Source organism: Diabrotica undecimpunctata, chromosome 8 (genome assembly GCF_040954645.1).
Source record: "Diabrotica undecimpunctata isolate CICGRU chromosome 8, icDiaUnde3, whole genome shotgun sequence".
NCBI classification, from domain to species: Eukaryota; Metazoa; Arthropoda; class Insecta; order Coleoptera; family Chrysomelidae; genus Diabrotica; species Diabrotica undecimpunctata.
The window spans coordinates 138,900,034-138,919,871 of NC_092810.1; the positions used below are offsets into that span (position 1 = coordinate 138,900,034).

The window sequence follows — 19,838 nt, forward strand, 5'->3', positions numbered from 1 at the left end:
TGTTCGTGATCCTTGCTGTCCATGATATTCTCAGCATTCTTCTATAAAGCCACATCTCAAATGTTTCAAGTTTTTTAATAGTGGTGTCTGTAAGCGTCCATGTCTCTGCCCCGTACAACAACACAGAGAAAACATAGCATCTCAAAAGTCTCATTTTTGTATCTAGGGATATGTTGTGACTTTTGAAGATGGCGCTCAATTTGTTAAAGACCGTTCTTGCCTTTCCTATGCGGCACTTTATTTCCTGTACATTGGTCCACTGCTCGTTTATAATAGTTCCCAGGTAGCAATACTGTTTTACTCGCTCTATCTGCGTCCCATTAATGTATAGATGAGCCCCATTTATATTCTCCTTGCTGATAATCATTTGTTTCGTTTTGTGGGTATTAACGTTTAGTCCGTACTGTTGACTGTACTCGTTTATTCTGTCCATTAGCCTCTAAACTATCTGCTATCACCATGGTGTCGTCGGCATATCTAACATTGTTTACTCTTTCACCATTTAGAAGGATGCCTTCGTCTATTCCGTAAAGAGCCTCGTTAAAAATTTTCCCTGAGTACATATTAAATATCAACGGCGATAGGATACATCCCTGTCTAACTCCACGTAGTATTTTTATGTGATCTGTTTCTTCTCCGTTAATTTTCATGTATGTGGTCTGATTCCAGTAGAGTTCTGAAATTATTCTGAGGTCTTTGTCATCCAGGTCTGCTTCTTTTAAAATGTTTATCATCTTTTGATGTTGAACTCTGTCAAATGCCTTTTCATAGTCGATAAGGCACGCGTATACCTCGCAGTTAACGTCTCTGCATCTTTGAATCAGTACATGTACACCGAAAAGTGCCTCTCTGGTACCCACTGCGTTAATGAAGCCGAACTGTCTGTCCGATATTTGTTCCTCGCACTTCTTATAAATTCTTCCATGGATGACTCTAAGAAACAGTTTCAACATGTGGCTCATTAGGCTGATTGTTCGATATTCTTCGCATTTTTTAGCCCCCTGTTTTTTAGGTATCGCTATGAATTCTGATTCTAGCCATTTATCAGGGATGATTCCTGTATTGTATATTTTATTGAAGACAGCCGTGATCCAATTTATTCCTTCTTCCTCCAAGAGTTTTAAAAATTCAGCTTCGATATTATCAGGCCCTACAGCTTTCCTGCTTTTCATCCGTTTTATTGCTTCTTCTACCTCGGATTTAAGTATGTCCGGGCCCGTCATCCTCTCTGAAAATGGATGCCTATAATCCGTTCTTTGATCTTGAAAAAGTGTCTCCAAATATATTCTCCATTTGTCTTTCATCTCTTGGGTGTCAATGATTAATTTTCCATTGGTGTCTATGAGTTTCATTTGTGTTCGCTTTTTAAAAGTACCCGTTATTTCTTTTACCTTTTTGTGTACATTAAAATTGTCATGCTTGGCTTGTAGTCTTTCTATTTCTTTACATTTCTCTACAGCTTCTTTTTCTTTAGCTTCTCTTATTTTTCTTCTGATGTAAGCCTGCATTTTTTTATATTCATCTTTATTTCCTTTAATTAACCTTCTGCGTTCCATTAAGTGAAGGATTTCTGGAGTCATCCAAGATTTCTTCTTTGTTTCTTTGTTTGGTTTTAGCAGATCTTGTTTAGTTTTCTTAATTATTTCTTCGAATTGATTGATTTCTCGTTGGATGTTATTTTCTTCTTTTAGTTGTTTAACTTGGTTGTTAATATATTCCCCCACTTGCTTTTTAACTTCCGGATGTTGCAGGGCTGTCATGTCGTAGTTAGGTCTAGACTTTTTCTTTATTGTCTTCAGTCTCACATCCATGACTCCCACTAAAGGTATGTGGTCAGATTCAATGTCCGCTCCTGGATATGTTTTGACAGATTTAAAACTGTTTCTGAATCTTCTATTTACCATATGAGAAAGAAAAACAAGGTGAATTCAGAACTGGCCTGCTGTGCTCTACAGATAATGTTTTTAAATTATACAACGAATTAAGAACAAAACAGCCAGGAACAGAGAAATTTATCTGACATGTTATATTATAATCAGATTATATGACATACACTCATGTTGTATTTGTTCATACACAATCCTAAATAATCGGTTACTGTCAGAATTACCTATATTGCATAATATAAGCAAATATAAGTACTCTACTTAGATAATTTGTAATATCATTTTGTTAATGAATATTTAATATAGTATCAAAGTCAATTTTATTTTCTAGAATTATTTTATCAGGCATTTATCTCTAAAAAGAAACTCCAAAATGTAATTGGTCCACTCATAACTTTATATATATAATAATGGTTTTAAAAAATTACCTTTTGTAATTATTATACCCATAATTAGTTACGTCAACAGAGTAAACACGTTTTAAAATTGGTTAGTTTTTCAGTGCTAAAAATTTTTGTTGTGAAATATTTGCAGATATATTAAACAGGTAGATATATAATATTTACGATTATTCGATGTTAATAGAACATAATTTTTTAATTTTAATTTACAGATCACACATTTACTTCACTGGTAAGTGTTTTATTAATTATTATTTGTGCCTTATTTTCATAACTCGATGCTTATTTTACTACTGAATTATGCCAAGATTAAAGCAATAATTCTTTGATAATAATAATTGTAGGTAATGCGTTTTAATTTCCGTAAATAAAAAATTGTATTTTTTAAACCTTAAACTTATCTTGTAAACCATGCAATATCATTACAGGAAATGCAAATTATTATCACTGTTATTATGAAACTATTAAATGACTTTATCCACAATAGGTAGGCAACTCAAATAACAGTACAATAGATTAATAATTATAAAAGAGATCTAGTTTAAAGACTGACAAAACGCAAAACTTGTGGTCCAGAAGGTGTCTTAACAGAAATGATTAGGCCGAATAAAGTCAATATGAGGAAAAAAAACAAGGTGATCTAAGAACTGGCCTACTGTACAGATAATGTATTACAAATAATTGAGAAGAAAACAGCCAGGAACAGAAAAATTAATCAGACACATTTGATACAACTCATTAACGCCCAAACTATATTTTTCCAAACTAAATTTCAAAATTTAACTAACCTATAACTATATAATTTTCAGTAATATTGTTCTAAAAGTTTAAAAAAATATTCATGAAATTGTTTTACATGTGTACCTATATTTTTAAATTTTGGGCCGTCTTTTGAATAGGACACTGGGACTAAGGTTATCAAAACTTCAAGTATGTGTGAATGAGTTAAAATGTAATTTTTTTTTCAAATTATCTCGGTCAATTATTTATGTATTTTAATATTGGAACTCTCAATATTACAAAACTTTTTCTAATCTTTAACTTTTAGTTGAAGCATTTTTCTCTAAAATGTATAAGAAACTTTTTTTACGCAAAAACAATTTTTTTTTCACTAGTTACGATTGTTTAATAAAAAAAAACAAAGCAAAATTAGCAGTACATCTTAACATAATTGTCATTAGCTACCCCTCGTATACCTTTTAGCACCTTTAAATACCTGTATAAGATTTTTGTAGCTTTTTTTGACTGGGACGACTACTCTAATGTGACAAATTGTGAAAAAATCAATTAGAAGTCTAATACAAATATTTAAAGGTTCTAAAAGCTATAAAAAGGATAGCCGATCAGAAATCCGTGGAGACGTTCAGCTGGTTTTGCTTTGTTTTTTTTTTTTTTTGGCAGCGTCGTTGTTCCAATAACATATATCCCTCATACAGATCACGACATTGTTTTATTGACCATACAACACAATGGCAATCGCTGTGACATGTTACATGTTTCCACCTCTATATTATTCATTTCACAGTAGGTATGAATTGTCATAATTGTCACATTAACATTAAAAATTTCAAACGAAGTTCTGAAAGAATAAACAAATAATTAATAAAATGCATATTATGTTGTATACCGTCCAAGAAAAAGTGCAACTTGTAACATGGTACTTTCAGGGTCATTCGATACGCGAAGTAATTGATCTATTTATTGTTGCCTTCGAAAATAGACAGTTAAAAATACCATTAAACATTTTCAAACTTCGGGATGTGTAAACAGTTGTAAAAAGTGTCATGAAGGTAATGAACAACGCGTTAGATCTGTCGATGGGGAGCGTCAAAACAGGTATATTGATATTTGTGCTTTTGTGGAAGCTAGTGAACCCTGTAATAGTGTATAAATTGCTAGGGAAGTTAACGTGAATACTCGAACTGTCCAGCGAGTCCTCAAAAGAAATGGGTATCACTGTTTTAAGATACAACCAACACAAGAACTGTTTCCGGAAGATAACTTTAGGCGGATGGATTTTTGTGAAATTATGTTGGATAAACAGAATAAAAATGTACACTTTTTAAAAAATATTTTATTTTCTGACAAATCTTCATTCTCATTATATAAAAAACACAATCCGTCCGTTGCAAGGTATTTCTCGGAAAAATAAGCACCTCAGTGTTGCAGTGCGAACGCAGCATCCGAAAAAGTTAAATGTTTGGACTGGGATGTTAGGCGACCATATTGTCGCCTTATATATTTTATCTATGGAACTGTATCGATGGACTGTATATTCAAAAAAATGGTACAGACAAAAAATTACACTTTGGGACTTTGGCCTTTAGTCATACAAAAATAGGTCCGATATGACAGTGTGTGCCTCTTACGACTTAAATCTATTAGATAGCTGTAATAAATTTTCCATGAATTGGTCATTTTTTTTATTTCTAGACTGGATTATTATTATTAAAGTTGATTAATTTTAAGCCAAATTTGCAGTATTGAGAGAGATAAAGGTTAATGCAAAACAAAAATTGAGATCAAATGCTTAGCATTTATTGACTAGCATACAATGTAACCATAGGATAGGAGATAAACGTTTCAGTCACAACAAAAATTATAGATTTATATATAGACACATTAAATAACATAACAATAACATATTTATTTACTTAACTTTATTACTGTCTTTTTTAATCGAATTTGACGTTTTCTGTTCCCTCAAAATATAACCTTGTAGTAACTTGGATTTCTTTTGAAGCTCTATAACCAAAGTATTTACATGCTCCTCCAAAAAATCGATCTTTTCTGATTTTTTCGCGCTAATCTTTTGCAATTTAACTATATGCTCTATCAATGTTTGTTGATCTATTGTGGTATTTGGTCTATCTACAGAACGGTCACTAACATTTAATGATGAATTTGAACTACTGTTACTATTGCTAGACTTATCCGGGTCTTCGAATTTTTCTAGCTTTTTATGATAATGTTGTAGTTCTCTATTTACTTCCCTAAGAGACATATCATACTTCCTTTTTATAACAATATTTTCTGACTTCTGATCTGTAGCCTCTTGTGAAAGCTTTTCGCATAGTTTAGTTTTGTCTGTTAACTTCTTAACTAAATCGTCGTTTTCTTCTTTATACCTCTGTCTTTCCTCATTAAGCTTGGAGGAGTACATATTAGCCTTAGTCTCTTGTTCTTTAATTTGTCTTTTTAAGAGAGTATGTTCACATGTTAACTGTTGAACTCTTGTTTCCATGGAAGTAAATTCGGATTGTAATCTTACATTCTTATCAGTCAGTTGCTGTGTAAATAGCAATAATTCAGCTTCTCTAGTTCTGCATGTTTCCATGTCAGATTCTAAATCCAGATTTCTTTGTTTGAGCAGACCCATTTGTTCGTTAGTGGCCGCAAGTTGATCTTGTTCATGTTTTAATTGAAGTTTCAGCTGTTCTAACTGTACAGATTTAGTTTGCAAGTCAACTACATCTTGTCTTTGTTGATCGGCACATCCGCGTAGTTCACTAAGCTTTATTTCAGACTCTGATCTATCTTTTTCCAATTGTTGGACTTTTAAAGAAAGACTATTATTTTCTTGTAACATTTCCTTTTGTTTGGTTTGCAATCTTTCTAGTTCTTTTTGAAGTAACGACAATTGCTCCTCTTTATCCTTTTTTTCATGTTTTAACAAAATTAAAGAAGCCTGCTGCTCCTGCACTTGTTGTTCTAGAAGATGGGCTCTATTTTCTTCGGAATTCCGGTACGATTTAATAGATTCCTCAGCATCTCGTTTTACTTGGTCTATTGTACTAACCACCTAAAATACAAATTAGATTATGAAACACAGCTAATTAGTTAATAAACTTATTAGTAAAATGTGTAATGAAAAAGCCAGGGAGAGAAATGACAGCAGAAATTACATATAACACAGCTATAAGATAGGGAGACATTTTAAGTCATCTGTTCAATTTAATAATGGATGAAACTATAAAGAGTTAAGGCAAAAGAGACTATCTAATGGCAACAACCAACAACGTAATTTAAAATGGTCCAAAACGAAGACAATCTCCCAAAAAAGGGAAGAAATATATTCATTACAAAGTTCATCAAATATCTAATTTGTCTTTTATAAACTTACAATAGTAGTGGAACAGTAGAAGCGCTGAAGTCGAAAAACATAACTAGTGTTGGCATAAGCAGTCCACATTGTTGGACATCAGCTTATAGTAGAAGAGCCAACAAATGCAATGGTAGTCTTTTGTTGTATTATAAAATTAAAATTAAAAGCAAATATCTATATAATAGTCAATTGCATTAGAAAACCAGTACATTAAAGATCCACTTTCTTTACTACAATCATTATGACTATACAACAAAAACTATTTCTACTGACCATAGATATCAGAAACAAAGATCCAACAAAGGAGGAAATTTGGATCAAAACCATAGGGTTTGTCAGGTCATTAACAAGAGAAATCCCATTGATAAATCTATTAATGAAATAAAAATTAGGAGATAAAGGGGTAGAATCCGAAAACATTTAGTTGATTCAGTTTACTCAAATTAAGTAGTATCTTCTACTCACATCCGACTCTCACATTCACGCTGGTGTCCCCTGTAAACCGAGCAACCCAACTGGAGATCCGGTATCCAACCCGGGTGGCAAGTTGGGTCAGGAAGTGACGAGAGCGGGTGAACTGGCCCTCCGAAAAGAGGGTTTGGCGTTGGGTTAACAACTCAACCCTGTAAAAAACCTTTTGTTATGAGAGCTACAAAGAAAGAAACCGGACTGTCTAACCTACGATGAACTCGCAAACTAAATAAGGATAATGATTTAAAAATTTGCACGTGGAACGTAAGAAGCCTTTATCAGCCTGGAGCCAAGGCTCTGCTCACACAAGAGATGAATACAGTCAAAGCAGATATTGCTTTACAGAAAATGAGGTGGACTAGCTCAGGCATCCTGAAAAACAAATTGCAATATTTACTACAGTGGACATCCTAGCGACACGAATTTGGTACCGGATTTATTGTAAACAGGAAGGTCAAACATAGTGTAATTAAAATCCACAAGGAAAATAATTCCTGTAGCTGGCTGTATACCACGTATAACAAAAGAGGTTAGTCTTTGTATGTGGGTATATTTTATTTTATAAAAACCCTTAAAAGGGCAACATTACAAGCACGAACGTTTTCGGAACAACTGTTCCATCATCAGGTTAAAAATGCAGGTTAACATGCCTGAGCCACCAAAACATTTGGGTAAAAACCCTTTAAAATGAAAAATGTTACCAAAGATTGTACATGATGTTTATAATATTATATGATGTTTAATATTTTAATTAGATTTTACTTCAGGTAACATACACCCATGCTTAAGTGAGTTCCAGTGTCCGGAGAGTAAACCTCTTCAAACGGACTACTTTTTTTTATAGTGTAATTGATTTCAAAACTAGTGATTATAGGATAATATTTCGAATGAGACTTGAAGTTCACTAATATTACCATTATTAGCATCCATGCTCCAACGGAAGAAAAAAAGGATGACTAAAAAGACATTATCTATGAGGCACTAGACCGAGATTACGATGAGTGCCCAAAAAATGACATCAAAATAATAGCAGGAGACTTTAATGCCAAAGTCGGAAAAGAGAATATATTTTCACCCACCATCGGAAAAGAGAGCCTACCCGTAGACTCTAATGAAAACGGTCTCAGAATCATAAACTTTGCGATGTCTAAGAACATGGTAATAGCTGGGACATAATTTCCTCATAAAGATATACATAAGGGAACTTGGAAATCTCCTGATAATGAAACGATTAACCAAATAGATCATATAACCATTGATGCAAAACACTGCTAGCTCTTATTAGATGTTTGGTCTTTTAGAAGAGCAAACATAGATATTTATCACTATTTAGTTAAAGCACTCCATTGCAAATGTATACAGACAGCAAATAGAAGATCAAATAAGGGCAGAAAACTTAGAAGAAGAAGAAGATTTTAAGCAACTATGGGCAAATATACGAGATATTGTGTTACAGAAATCTGTTGAAATATTGAGCAAAACTAAGTCAGAAAAAAGAAATCACTGGTTTGATCATGAGTGCGAAATGGGCACAAATAGAAAGAACGCAGCATATTAAAAAACCATCGACGCAGGTTGCACACGGAGAAAAAAAGAGTATAGACGTCTTAAAAGAGAGAAAAAACATATCTATCGACGTAATAAGAGGGAATACGAACAGAACACTCTCAATGATATACAAACTTTATTCGATAAAAATGAAACAAGGAAATACTACAAATCCTTAAATAATAGCCGTCGAGAATTTAAACCACTTAAAAATTTGTAAAGACACTAACGGTGAAATTCTACATGATAAAAACTCAGTTCTTAAAAGATGGGCACAACATTTCGGCGAACATCTAAAGATAAACGATATTGAAGGAGGTTACAACATAGACAATCAACAAAATCTACAACGTCAACTACACAGTGAATACCCAACAAGAGAAAAAGTGTTAAATGCCAAAACTCAAAGAGAATAAAGCTCCAGGAATCGATGAAATCTGTTCGGAAATACATAAAAAAAGGTGGTGATCAACTTTTAGCAGCAATCCATAAACTAATAGTACTTATATGACAGAACGAATTGGTACCAGAAGAGTGGCTAAAGGGAATAATAATACCGTTGCATAAAAAGGGTGATCAACTGGAGTGTAAGAACTATAGAGGCATTACTCTGTTAGCATCTGCATATAAAATCTTCGACAATGTATTGTTTGACAGACTTAAACATTTTACAAAGGATATTGTTGGTCAATATGAATGCGGATTTACTGCTGGAAAGTCAACTACACATCAAATTCAAGCACATAGGCAGATTCTGGAAAAGTCACTAGAATATAACATAGATACACACCATCTCTTCGTCGACTTCAAAGCAGCCTATGACAGTGTGAAAAGACCTGCATTATATAATGCAATGATAGACTTTGGGATCCCACCTAAGTTGATTAAGTTGACCCTCTAACAATGTAAAACGTAAGCTCATGCGTTAGAATTGAAGGAGAAAACTCCACTTTCTTTGACATTAATAATGATCTAAGACATGGGGATGCGCTGGCGGGTCTCCTCTTTAATATTGCCTTGGAAAAGGCAATCAGACAATTAAATATTAGAATGAATGGAACTATTTTTAATAGACCGATGCAAATTCTCGTATTCGCTGATGATATAGTTATAGTGGGCAGAAGTATGAGAGACATGGTGCAGTGGTTTACTAGGCTTGCGGACGTGGCAAGTGAATTAGGACTTGTGGTAAATGAGGATAAAACCAAATATATGTTGGTTTCTAGAAACCCCCAAAATATCCAACGGAGAATTCAAATTAACAATAATACCTTTGAACAAGTCAAAGAATTCACATATCTTGGATCGCTAGTAAACGCAACAAACACGGCAAGCGATGAAATAAAAAGACGCATAGCAATAGCAAACAAAACTGTTCACAGTCTCCAGAAACATTTAAAAAATAAAAATATAAAACGTGCAGTAAAGCTCAATATATACAAGACCTTAATAAGACCTGTTTTGATATATGGGGCTGAAACGTGGACCTTATCTAAAAATGATGAAAGACTTCTTGGGTATTTTTGAGAGAAAAATTCTTAGAAAGATTTTTGGGACTGTAAATGAAAATGGGCTATGGCATAGAAGATACAACTTTGAACTATATCAGTTATACACTGATCCAGATATTGTGAAATTTGTTAAAGTGCAAAGACTTAGATGGGCTGGACACCTTGCTAAGATCACAATAATCAAAGAGATTAACATTTTCAAAACCCGAGGGCACAAGAAGTAGAGGACGACCATGAAGGAGATGGATTGATGATGTGGAAGAAGACCTGCAGATTCTAAGGGTCAGAGGATGGAGGAAATTTGCCAGGAATCAACAGGAGTGGTGACTTCTTTGTGAGCAGGCCAAGATCCACAATGGATTGTCGACCCACTTATAATGATGATGATGAAATAAAAATTGGTACATGGATGGTGAGGGATATGTATGAATCAGGAGAACTGCATAATGAAATACAAGAGATGCAAAGACTAAATAGATATATAGTAGGTATTTGTGTTATTAGCTATATCTGCCATACCCCAGTCCCTTTTACCACTAAAAAAAATAGTCAACAATGGTAACAGACTTAAAAACAGACTTTTCAATCAAAACTTAAAACTTTGATGTTGCCTCCTATACATAAAAATATCATATTTATCATACAGGTGATACAAGTAGATTAAAGAAGTATTTTTCTACTATAATAAATTATTAAATAAGCCATTGAAAATCTTATTGTAACAGATTAGGCTGTACTACTAACAACAAGCAGCCTAAAAATACACAAAAGGCTACATTCCCAATAAAAAATTCATTTTCTTTTTGATTTGAAAATGTTAATTTCTTAAAAGGTCAAAACGCAGAAACGTGAATCAAAAACAAAAAAAATAAAAAGACCAGTAGTAAGAAATCCTAGTCAAAAATTGAAAGCATTCATACATTGTCTTGTACGCTATTACAAATGACACCATTAATGGCGCAATTTGGACTGTAAAATAAAGTGCCCTAGGTGTTCCTGCATAGTGACAAATAATTTATTCTAAGTGTTACCATACTTTATGTAAGTATGATAAAAAAGCAGTTGTTTAAGTACTTATTCAACAGATGTTTTTACACCCAACAGCATAACAAGGCTAATACTGATTGATAGACAAATATTGATAAATTTGGTGATACAACTTTCTGCCAATATTAAGTTAAAAATAAACCAGAAACACACAAAAAAAAATATAATGTCTGATCTGTAAAGTACCTATCAGAAGATTACAAGATCCAGAGAATAAGAATCAAAATGAAATCAACATACATTATTTTTAGTAGTAGAAGTAGACTATTAACTAGAAGCTCCAGTGAAGTAAACATTAAAAAATGGAGCCACATTACACCATATGACATTAATAAATAAAGGGAAGGTGGTCCTAATTTTCATAAAAAATACTATAATTAGATGCACATTAAACCAAAATGGACAAACAGGAATTCAGTATGAGACAAAAATAGTTCAAATCTTGAAATATTGCACCAATTTCAAAACAATATTGTTCAAGTAGTAGTAAATATATGAAACACAAATATCTAGATATAACTACCTAAGTACTTAAAAGGAAAAAATAGTAAAAAATAAACTTTGTTTACTGGTAATTTGTTTAATTACCAGTTTTGTAAATATCAGTAGACCATAATAGACTATTGTCTACTGACATCTACTTAAGCACGTAAAGTATTCTACATACTTATCGAAAACTGTTGTAGTTTATATAAAATATTTAAGCTGTATCAAAGAAGATTTAAGATCCTACCTCTTGATATTTAGCTGTGATGTTTTCCAGCTTTGCTTGCGTATCTTTATGAGTCTCTGATTCTGTCCTTAGGTTTGTTTGTACTCTTTTGAGTTTGTTGTCACTTGCTGCCAAATCTGCTTTTTTCTGTTCACACTCCTGCTGAAGCATTTTGTTCTCATGGTGTTTTTTATCTAGCATTTGACAAATTCGAGATTTTTCATTAACCATTAAACGAACTTTATATTGCATCGTTTCAGTTTCACGAACAGCTTCATTTAGTTTTTTCTCAGCAGTTTCTTTTTGTTGTTTTTCTCTGAGAACATTTTTTTCAGAAACAGCATATCGCACAACCATAGCTTCTTTTTCTTTAACAGCAGCATCTTTCTTCTTTGTAGCAATTTCTAATTTGGATTCTAGTTCTTTAACAGCTTGTAGTAATTTTGAGTAATCTACCTCCAGGTTTCTTACTTTATTCGATTTTTGTTCTATTATACTTTGTTGATATGTTACAGTTTCCCTTAACTTATCAGTTATACTACCCTCTGTATCGTCAGTTCTTATAGACTCGCTGTTAGAAACACTGTCTTCATTGCTACTTTCTGAACAATCTGTTCCACTAGGGTCTAGAGCACTATCTTCTGAAATAGTTTTTTTCTTTTCAGTCTCATTTTGGGGTTCTTCTTCATTATGTATAGAGCCATTAGTGTTTTCTGAATTTTCTACATCATTACTCATTACTACTATAACTTAAATATTTACAATTTTAAAATTCTCTCACTTTTATTTATTTCAAATTATAGATGTTGACAGGAAATGACAATCAACTGCATGATAACGATTTTTAGGCATATTCAATAAAAATCAGGGTTTTACGGTTGTCTGAAGACTCTTGGTTGTGCAATATGTTTTCTTAATGAAGTTTATTTATTAGAATCTACATTATAATATTTTTTACAAGTCCAAATGCACAATGGAGAGCAGTTTTTTATGGACAATATGGACATATTTAACTGTTATTGTTTAATTAGTCATTAACCTTTAAACTGCTAGATAGGCAACCAGTAATTTAACTGTTATAGAGTAAATTATTGATCTTTTAAAATATGTTGTCAATTTAAAACTACGAACATTACGCAATATGCAAAATACCGTGTGCTTCCAAAAATTAATATTGTACTTTTAAGTCATTTAAGTCAAAAATGGATATTTAAATAAATAAATCTCAATAGTATAAAGTAAAGTTAAAAATTTTGAATGATCGAGCTCGAAGCAGATACTGATAAATCTACATGACACATAATTTGATAAAGATATTGTAATAAAAAGAATAGTAAATAATATATTATTAGACATAGATTTTGGGGTGATATTTTCAGGAATTTCTGTGTGTAGCATCAAAAATATAGCAAAGGACGGCCGCGAAGTTTCAGCAGGAAATATATCCGGTTTTTTCTTATCTATGGTTTTGTCACTTCTAATAAGAGGCGGAAATAGTTTAAAAAAAAGTTACTACCCGTGTTAACAATGCCTGTTACGTCGGCAGATTATTCATTTTCATATTGTTCTGAAGCTCTTTTCTTGTGGCAATTTAAAGTAATTACTATTTTATTGAGAGTAGGTCACAATTGAAGGTTAAAATAAGTTTATTGACGTTTCAATTTCCACTTTCCACATAGAAGATATATTCTCAGACACAGACACTGATGACAGCGATGAGGATTTGATTTAATTCCCAATTCTATTTTTTGATTATGAGTCGGTGCTTTTTATAATTTTATAATATTGTGTAAGACAGACTATGGAAATTACCGTACGCATGTTAAGTGTTATTAGTTTCAAACCATCACAATACATTTATTTTATAATTAAAACTTTAACTGCGCAACGCTAAGTATAAGATCCTTTTCCCTAACATTCATGAATATGTGCTCATACCAGCAACTGTTTCATAGATAGACAACAGATATGTTTTGCAAACCTCACGATATTTGGTAATATATCAACTACATTCTATTTGACTGAAAAATGAATGAGTAAAATATGGTATAAAGTAAGGTAGTGGTCCCCCAAGGTACCCCAATAAGCGACACCAGAATTTGTTATTTATGTACTAAGACTATTTGAAACACTACAGTCTGTAGTATTGGCGGTCTTTACTTCCTTGGGTAATAGTTTGAATATGTTGGCATCAATGCGCCTATAAAATAAATTTTAAGGTTGGTGACATTGACTAGTTTTATAAGTGACGTAAAAGTGTACGTTTTGCCGAAATTACTAAGCAAAAACGGCAAGAAAATAGTTTATATACATTGGGGGTGTAATTTAGATTTTCTTTGTATTTCAGTTGACAATGCCGAAGAAATATTCTAATGAGACATTACGTCAAACCCTGGCAGATATTAACAACGAAATACCTGTTGCCACAACAAGCAAAAAATATGGGATCCCAAGAACTACATATATAAAACTACTTATATAAAAAACTACTTATATAAAAAAGTGGTAAATACTCTAGAGAATGCAGAAAGGACCCTGCTACAAATTTAACCCCCGATGAAGAAAATCTGTTGGTCAAATGGTTATTTTATATTTCTGATCGTGTTTTTTCAACAACAAAGCTTCAGCTCATTGATTCTGTAGAATTAATTTCCAAAGTTAACAAACGTGAAAATAATTTCAAAAATGGAAGACCTGGCAAAAAGTGGTATTCTTGCTTTCTACAAAGACATCCAGAGTTTCCACATAGAGTCGAGCAAAACCTAACCACCGGGAGGTCATCTGTCAAAGAAGAAAATTTAAGCCGCTGGTTTAGGGATATTAAATCGTACCTTGAGGAGAATAATTATTACGACATTTTTAATGACCCTAAACGAGTATTCAATGCTAATGAGTCGACTTTTTATATGAATCCTAAAGGAAGCTGAGTTCTTACACGCAAGGGAGATTCCACTGTCTACAGCCATCTACCAAATGACGAGAAAGAGTGCCTTACTGTTCTTATGACAGCAAACGCAGCAGGAAACATTGCCCCAGACATGGTGATGTTTACTTATGAAAGGATTCCGCCGGGTATATCTGCTTCTATGCTAAAATGTTTTGCAATTGGTAAAAGTGAAAGTGGATGGATGACCGCGAAAACTTTCTATGAGTATATAACAAACGTTTTTTATTCTTGGGCTGTGGAAAATGAAATTGAGTTTCCAATTATATTTTTGGTTGATGGACATTCTAGTCACTCGACTTTGCCTCTTAGAAAAGAAAAATGACTCTTATTGCATTGCATCGTAATTCGACACATATTACGCAGCCGATGGATGTAGCAGTTTTTAGACCCCTAAAAACTTGCTGGAGAAATAAAGTAAACAATTGGAGAATACAAAACAATGGTTTAAAAATTAAGAAGGAGAATCTTGGACCAGTTCTAGCAAAAGCCATAGAGATTTCCATTACTCCGAAAATTATATTAAATGGTTTTCGTACTGCCGGTTTGTGCCCATTCAACGCCGATGCAATCAACTACCAAAAATATTTTAAGTAAAATAATACAGAAATTCACAATCCATTCCCCGTAGAAGAAACTCCAGAAGAAGAATTCAAAGAACGGGAAAAGCAAGAGCGAAAACGAGACGAAAAGAAGATTCTGCAAAAAAAACAAAGCGGAATTACAAGGAAAATTCAGATTCTGATGAAAAGAAGATTCTGAAAGAAAATAAAAACAAAACGAAATTTCAAGGAAAATTCAGATTCTGAAACATCTATATCTGATGAGCAATTAAATTTGAAATCTGATAGTGGTGATGACATTTCAGTATTGTTGCAACATTCAACAAATATCATTTAAAAGAAGGTGACCATGTTATTGTTATTTATGAAGATCAACACTAGCCGGGAAAAATAAAAGAAGTAGAAGAAAATAAAGCGTTTGTTAGTGTAATGGTAAGCAGCAACTTTAATTCGTGGAAATGGCCAAGTAAAGAGGATGCAATATAGTATAATCATACTGATATTGTGGAGAAGATCAACGAACCAGCAAGTTTAAATAATCGTGGAATGTATAGAGTTCCAGAAATAATAAAGTTTTCCTGTTTTAATTAGATATTTAAATAAATAAATTAATTTTTTTTTATTTAAATACCTTTTTTGATATGTCAGTTATTGGGTATTTTTTCGGATTCTGCAAAATTTGAAATGCCAGGTATTGGGGACAAAACATGTATTTAAAAATAATTTTTTTTGCAAATTTTATTTAAATAAAGTCTCCTTTCACATGTACAATTAGTAATAAACTTAATCATACATTTTGCTTAAGAGAACAAAAAAATCTGATCAAAATTAACGTTCTAATATCAGAAAATGTATCTTTCTGGCCTTAGAGTGTCAGGTACTAGTGCCTCTACCTTATATATAAAAAATAACGGTTCTAGGTTCTAGTGTAAGATAAGTTTTTCGATATATTTCAGGTTTACTGAAACAACTATTTTTCATTATTAGCTTTTCGTCCATTCTGGGAAAAGCTTAACAAAATAACATGAGCAACTTTAAAGTGTTTGTGAGTAATCCTACAGTACCAGATTCTGCACTTACTCTACTAAAAAACAATGGGTAAGTATTAAATACTTAGTCGTAGCTTTTAAACATTTACACTTACACACATATAGATATACATAACAAATAAACATAAAAAGAGGAGTCAGGCAAGGTTGTACTTTATCACCAATTTTACTCAACCTATATCCAGAACCATCGAGCAAAAAGACTTGTCATTTTGCTCGATGTCCAGAACACATAATTACAGCTGTATATAAGATTCAAATACCAATGTTGATAGCCAAACTTTGAAACAGAGACAACACGTAAAAAAGAAGAAGATAATAGAAATATTTGATAATAAGCTGAAATGTCATAAAATTCAGTTTCAGCAGAAATTAACTTTAAAAAATCGACTACAGGAAACAGATGTTTGTTACAAAGTTCCATACAACTCAAAAAAACTATCATTTGCCTGACCGGTTTATTGTCACAAACAGGGACTTTTTTTGCTTATATCCCTGACTTATATTCTAATAATACGAGAAAATGTTATTAGACTTAGTTTAAAAAATTGACCGACTACCCTGTAAATGTTATCATCTATAAACATATACTTATTATGTAAATGGTAAATGTTAAATTAAAAACTAATTAACAAACAGTTTAATTAAATAAATGATATTTTAGGTGTAATATCATACAGGTAGAGAAAGAAACTAGAGAAAACATTTTAAACAATGTTAGAGGAGTGGATGCTTTGTTGTGGGCATCTGATGTTAAAGTGGATTTAGAAGTTATAAACGCAGCAGGTAAAATTATCCGTATTAGACGTGTTTATATTATCAGCTTATTTACTATGAAGCTACTATGTGTTATTTTTATTCTTTAATGCTTCTCTTATCTGAGAGAAGTATGCCTGATTATAAAATTACATTCTTTTAAAAATTACTCAGAAACTATACAGGGTGTTTCAAAAAAGGTAACCCCATCTCTAGGGTAGGTAAAAAACTGAAAAATTATTGGGGTTTGCTTAGTAAAAAATTTTTGTAACGCCTTCCGTTTTCAAGATACAGGGCGTTGAAGAAAAAAAAATTTACGCATTTTTTACGATTTTGCCGAAACTACTGGCAACATTGTAATGGAATTTTATACGAATATGTTTTGGAAGCTGATACATCCCATGAATTTGTTTTTATATCTGACTCTCAAAGAGGGTGCTAGTTACACGGATCGTACTAAGTATTAGTCAATATATTTTACACGAAAAAGGTACTCTTGGTAAAACTCGATACTGTGTACCGTTTTCGGAATATTTTGATTTGAAAATTTTGAATTTGAAGAATTTGAAGTAATAATTGATGGTGGTATAAAATAGTTAGTAATTAAACAAAACTCACAAGAAGAAAATTAAATTAATGACTAAAAACATAAAATAAAATTCAATTACAGTAAGTGTTTAAAATGCCCTCTGTTTTTGCGAACACACAAGTCTATTCTTTTTTCTAAATATTCCATTAACCTTCTAATCGGTAGGGGATCAGCTATGTCATTAAATTGACGTTGAATTCTTTCTTTAAATTCTTGGCGTGAATTTACCTCTGTAGCATAGACTTTTTCCTTAATATACGACCAAGCTGCGTAGTCCAAAGGGTTAAAATCGCATGACCGAGGAGGCCAATGAATCGGAGCTTCTGCACCTCTACGATTCTCTCGATTCGGATATCGAATTACGACACCTTCTATCAAAGTGTGGTGGAGCTCCATCGTGCATAAAAAATAAAGATCTTCGCTCGTTTAGCGTTAAATCTTCTAATATCTCGAATAAGGAATTGTTTAAAAAATCAAGATACATATCACCATTTAAATTTCCAGGTAGAATATGATAACCTATTAATTTGTTACCTAAAGTTGCTGCCAAACATTAACTTTAAATGAGTGTTGGTGATGTGATACCCTTTTGACTCGTTGATTCTCATCACACCAGTAGTGTGCATTATGGGAGTTAAACATACCTTGTCGCGTCCGTAAAAAGAATGCATTTTAAAAAATTTGGATTGTGGGCTGTCCTTTGTTGCAATGTTTCACAAAAATCCACACTAACCGGTAGATCATCTGGCAAGAGCTCGTGGACTTGTCTGTTATGATAATGATGTAATTGCTGTTCTTTCAGTATCCGCCAAGTACTTGAAGAAGAAGTATTTGTTTGTCTTGCTATATTTCTTACGCTAACTGTTGGATCTTGATCAAGTAAATTTAAAATATTATTTTCTTTATTAATTGTTCTTGTCGTTGTACTTCATAATTTTCAAATCAAAATATTTCGAAAACAGTACATAGTATCGAGTTGTACCAAGAGTACCTTTTTCGTGTAAAATTGAATGATTAATAATTATAATATTATAATATTAATTTTGATTAATAATTATATTCTTAAAAAAGTTATATTGACTAATACTTAATACGATTCGTGTAACTAGCGCCCTCTATGAGAATCAGATATAAAAACAAAATCATGGGATGTATCAGCTTTCAAAACATATTCGTAAAAAATTTCATTACAATGTTGCCAGTAGTTTCGGCAAAATCGTAAAAAATGCGTAAAATTTTTTTTTCTTCAACGCCCTGTATCTTGAAAACGGATGGCGTTACAAAAATTTTTTACTAAGCAAACCCCAATTATTTTTCAGTTTTTTACCCACCCTAGAGACGGGGTTACTTTTTTTTTGAAACACCCTGTATAGACTGTCGGATTTCAATAAAAGCTCAGCCACGATTTTTTCCCTTATGGCTTTGAGATAACTGAAAGACGAAATCAAAGAGGGTAAAATATTTTTTGCACATGAAAATTGTAGGGTGTCCTAGGGAAATCTGCGTGAAAATTGAATTTTATTTTGTAGAAAAAATCACATGTGTTGCAACGATTTTCTCCCTTGTGCTATTTTACGAATCGATAGAATCGTATTGATTTTATTTTCATAAATTTTGGCATAAATGCTACTGATATCCAAAGGGTGTTAATTATTATGAGCTAACTATGCAATGTTAATAGGTCAGTGTCACTGTAATGAGTAAAAGAACTTCAGATCCCTGATTTATGAGAGTTATATAGGTCTAGAGGTTTTTCTATTTAGGGCAAACGAAGCCTGGGGAGACGACGTATATCTTGGCTGCGCAATTTAAGAGACTGGTTCCAGTGCACATCTAACCAATTATTTAGAGCAACAGCTTCAAAGATACGAATAGCAATGATGATTGCCAAACTCCGTAGCGGAGAAGGCACTTGAAGAAGAACAAGAAGAGGTTTTTACAAAACTCTTTAGTTATTTTCAGAATGTCTCTCAGCTTGTATATATCTTTTTTACTTAGTGTGAGTTCTCTTTTCATTATCTTTATATTTGTTCTTTTTTACTGTTGACTCATTACATTAGCATTATATTATATTATTATATATCTGACCAAATAGGGCATTTTATTTTTGTGTGTGTGTTCTGTTTTATGGCACTGAAACTTAGCCAATTAGCCAGACATTTTACCTTTGGGAACAGTAAAACTAAATCGTGTTCCTGGAGTTGTGATGCCAGCTGCGAAAGAAATAAAAAAGCGTGGTAGAAATCATATGGTAGA

At 32.5% G+C, this 19,838-nt stretch overlaps 2 protein-coding genes across 4 annotated transcripts in view; one reads left to right on the forward strand and one right to left on the reverse strand.

Annotated features, from left to right (window-relative positions):
• The first annotated feature begins 2,259 nt into the window (after nt 1–2,259).
• The window catches only part of LOC140448095 (uncharacterized), a 51,071-nt gene continuing 33,492 nt past the window's right edge, over nt 2,260–19,838 (forward strand). The window contains exons 1-4 of one of the 3 annotated variants that reach the window (XM_072541153.1): nt 2,261–2,433; nt 2,500–2,519; nt 16,176–16,286; nt 16,902–17,023. In XM_072541153.1, the coding sequence (XP_072397254.1) occupies nt 16,213–16,286; nt 16,902–17,023 (196 nt within the window). In that variant the 5' untranslated portion in view covers nt 2,261–2,433; nt 2,500–2,519; nt 16,176–16,212. Of the gene's footprint in view, nt 2,434–2,499; nt 2,520–16,144; nt 16,287–16,901; nt 17,024–19,838 lie in introns of all 3 variants that reach the window. The other 2 variants (XM_072541152.1, XM_072541154.1) reach the window with 2 other exon arrangements.
• Nucleotides 4,810–12,689, reverse strand: LOC140448093 (coiled-coil domain-containing protein 186-like). The gene is made up of 2 exons (XM_072541148.1): nt 11,703–12,689; nt 4,810–6,089 (listed from the first exon to the last, which is right to left on the reverse strand). The coding sequence occupies exons 1-2, from the start codon at nt 12,417–12,419 to the stop codon at nt 4,938–4,940; spliced, it is 1,869 nt and encodes a 622-aa protein (XP_072397249.1). The 5' UTR covers nt 12,420–12,689; the 3' UTR covers nt 4,810–4,937.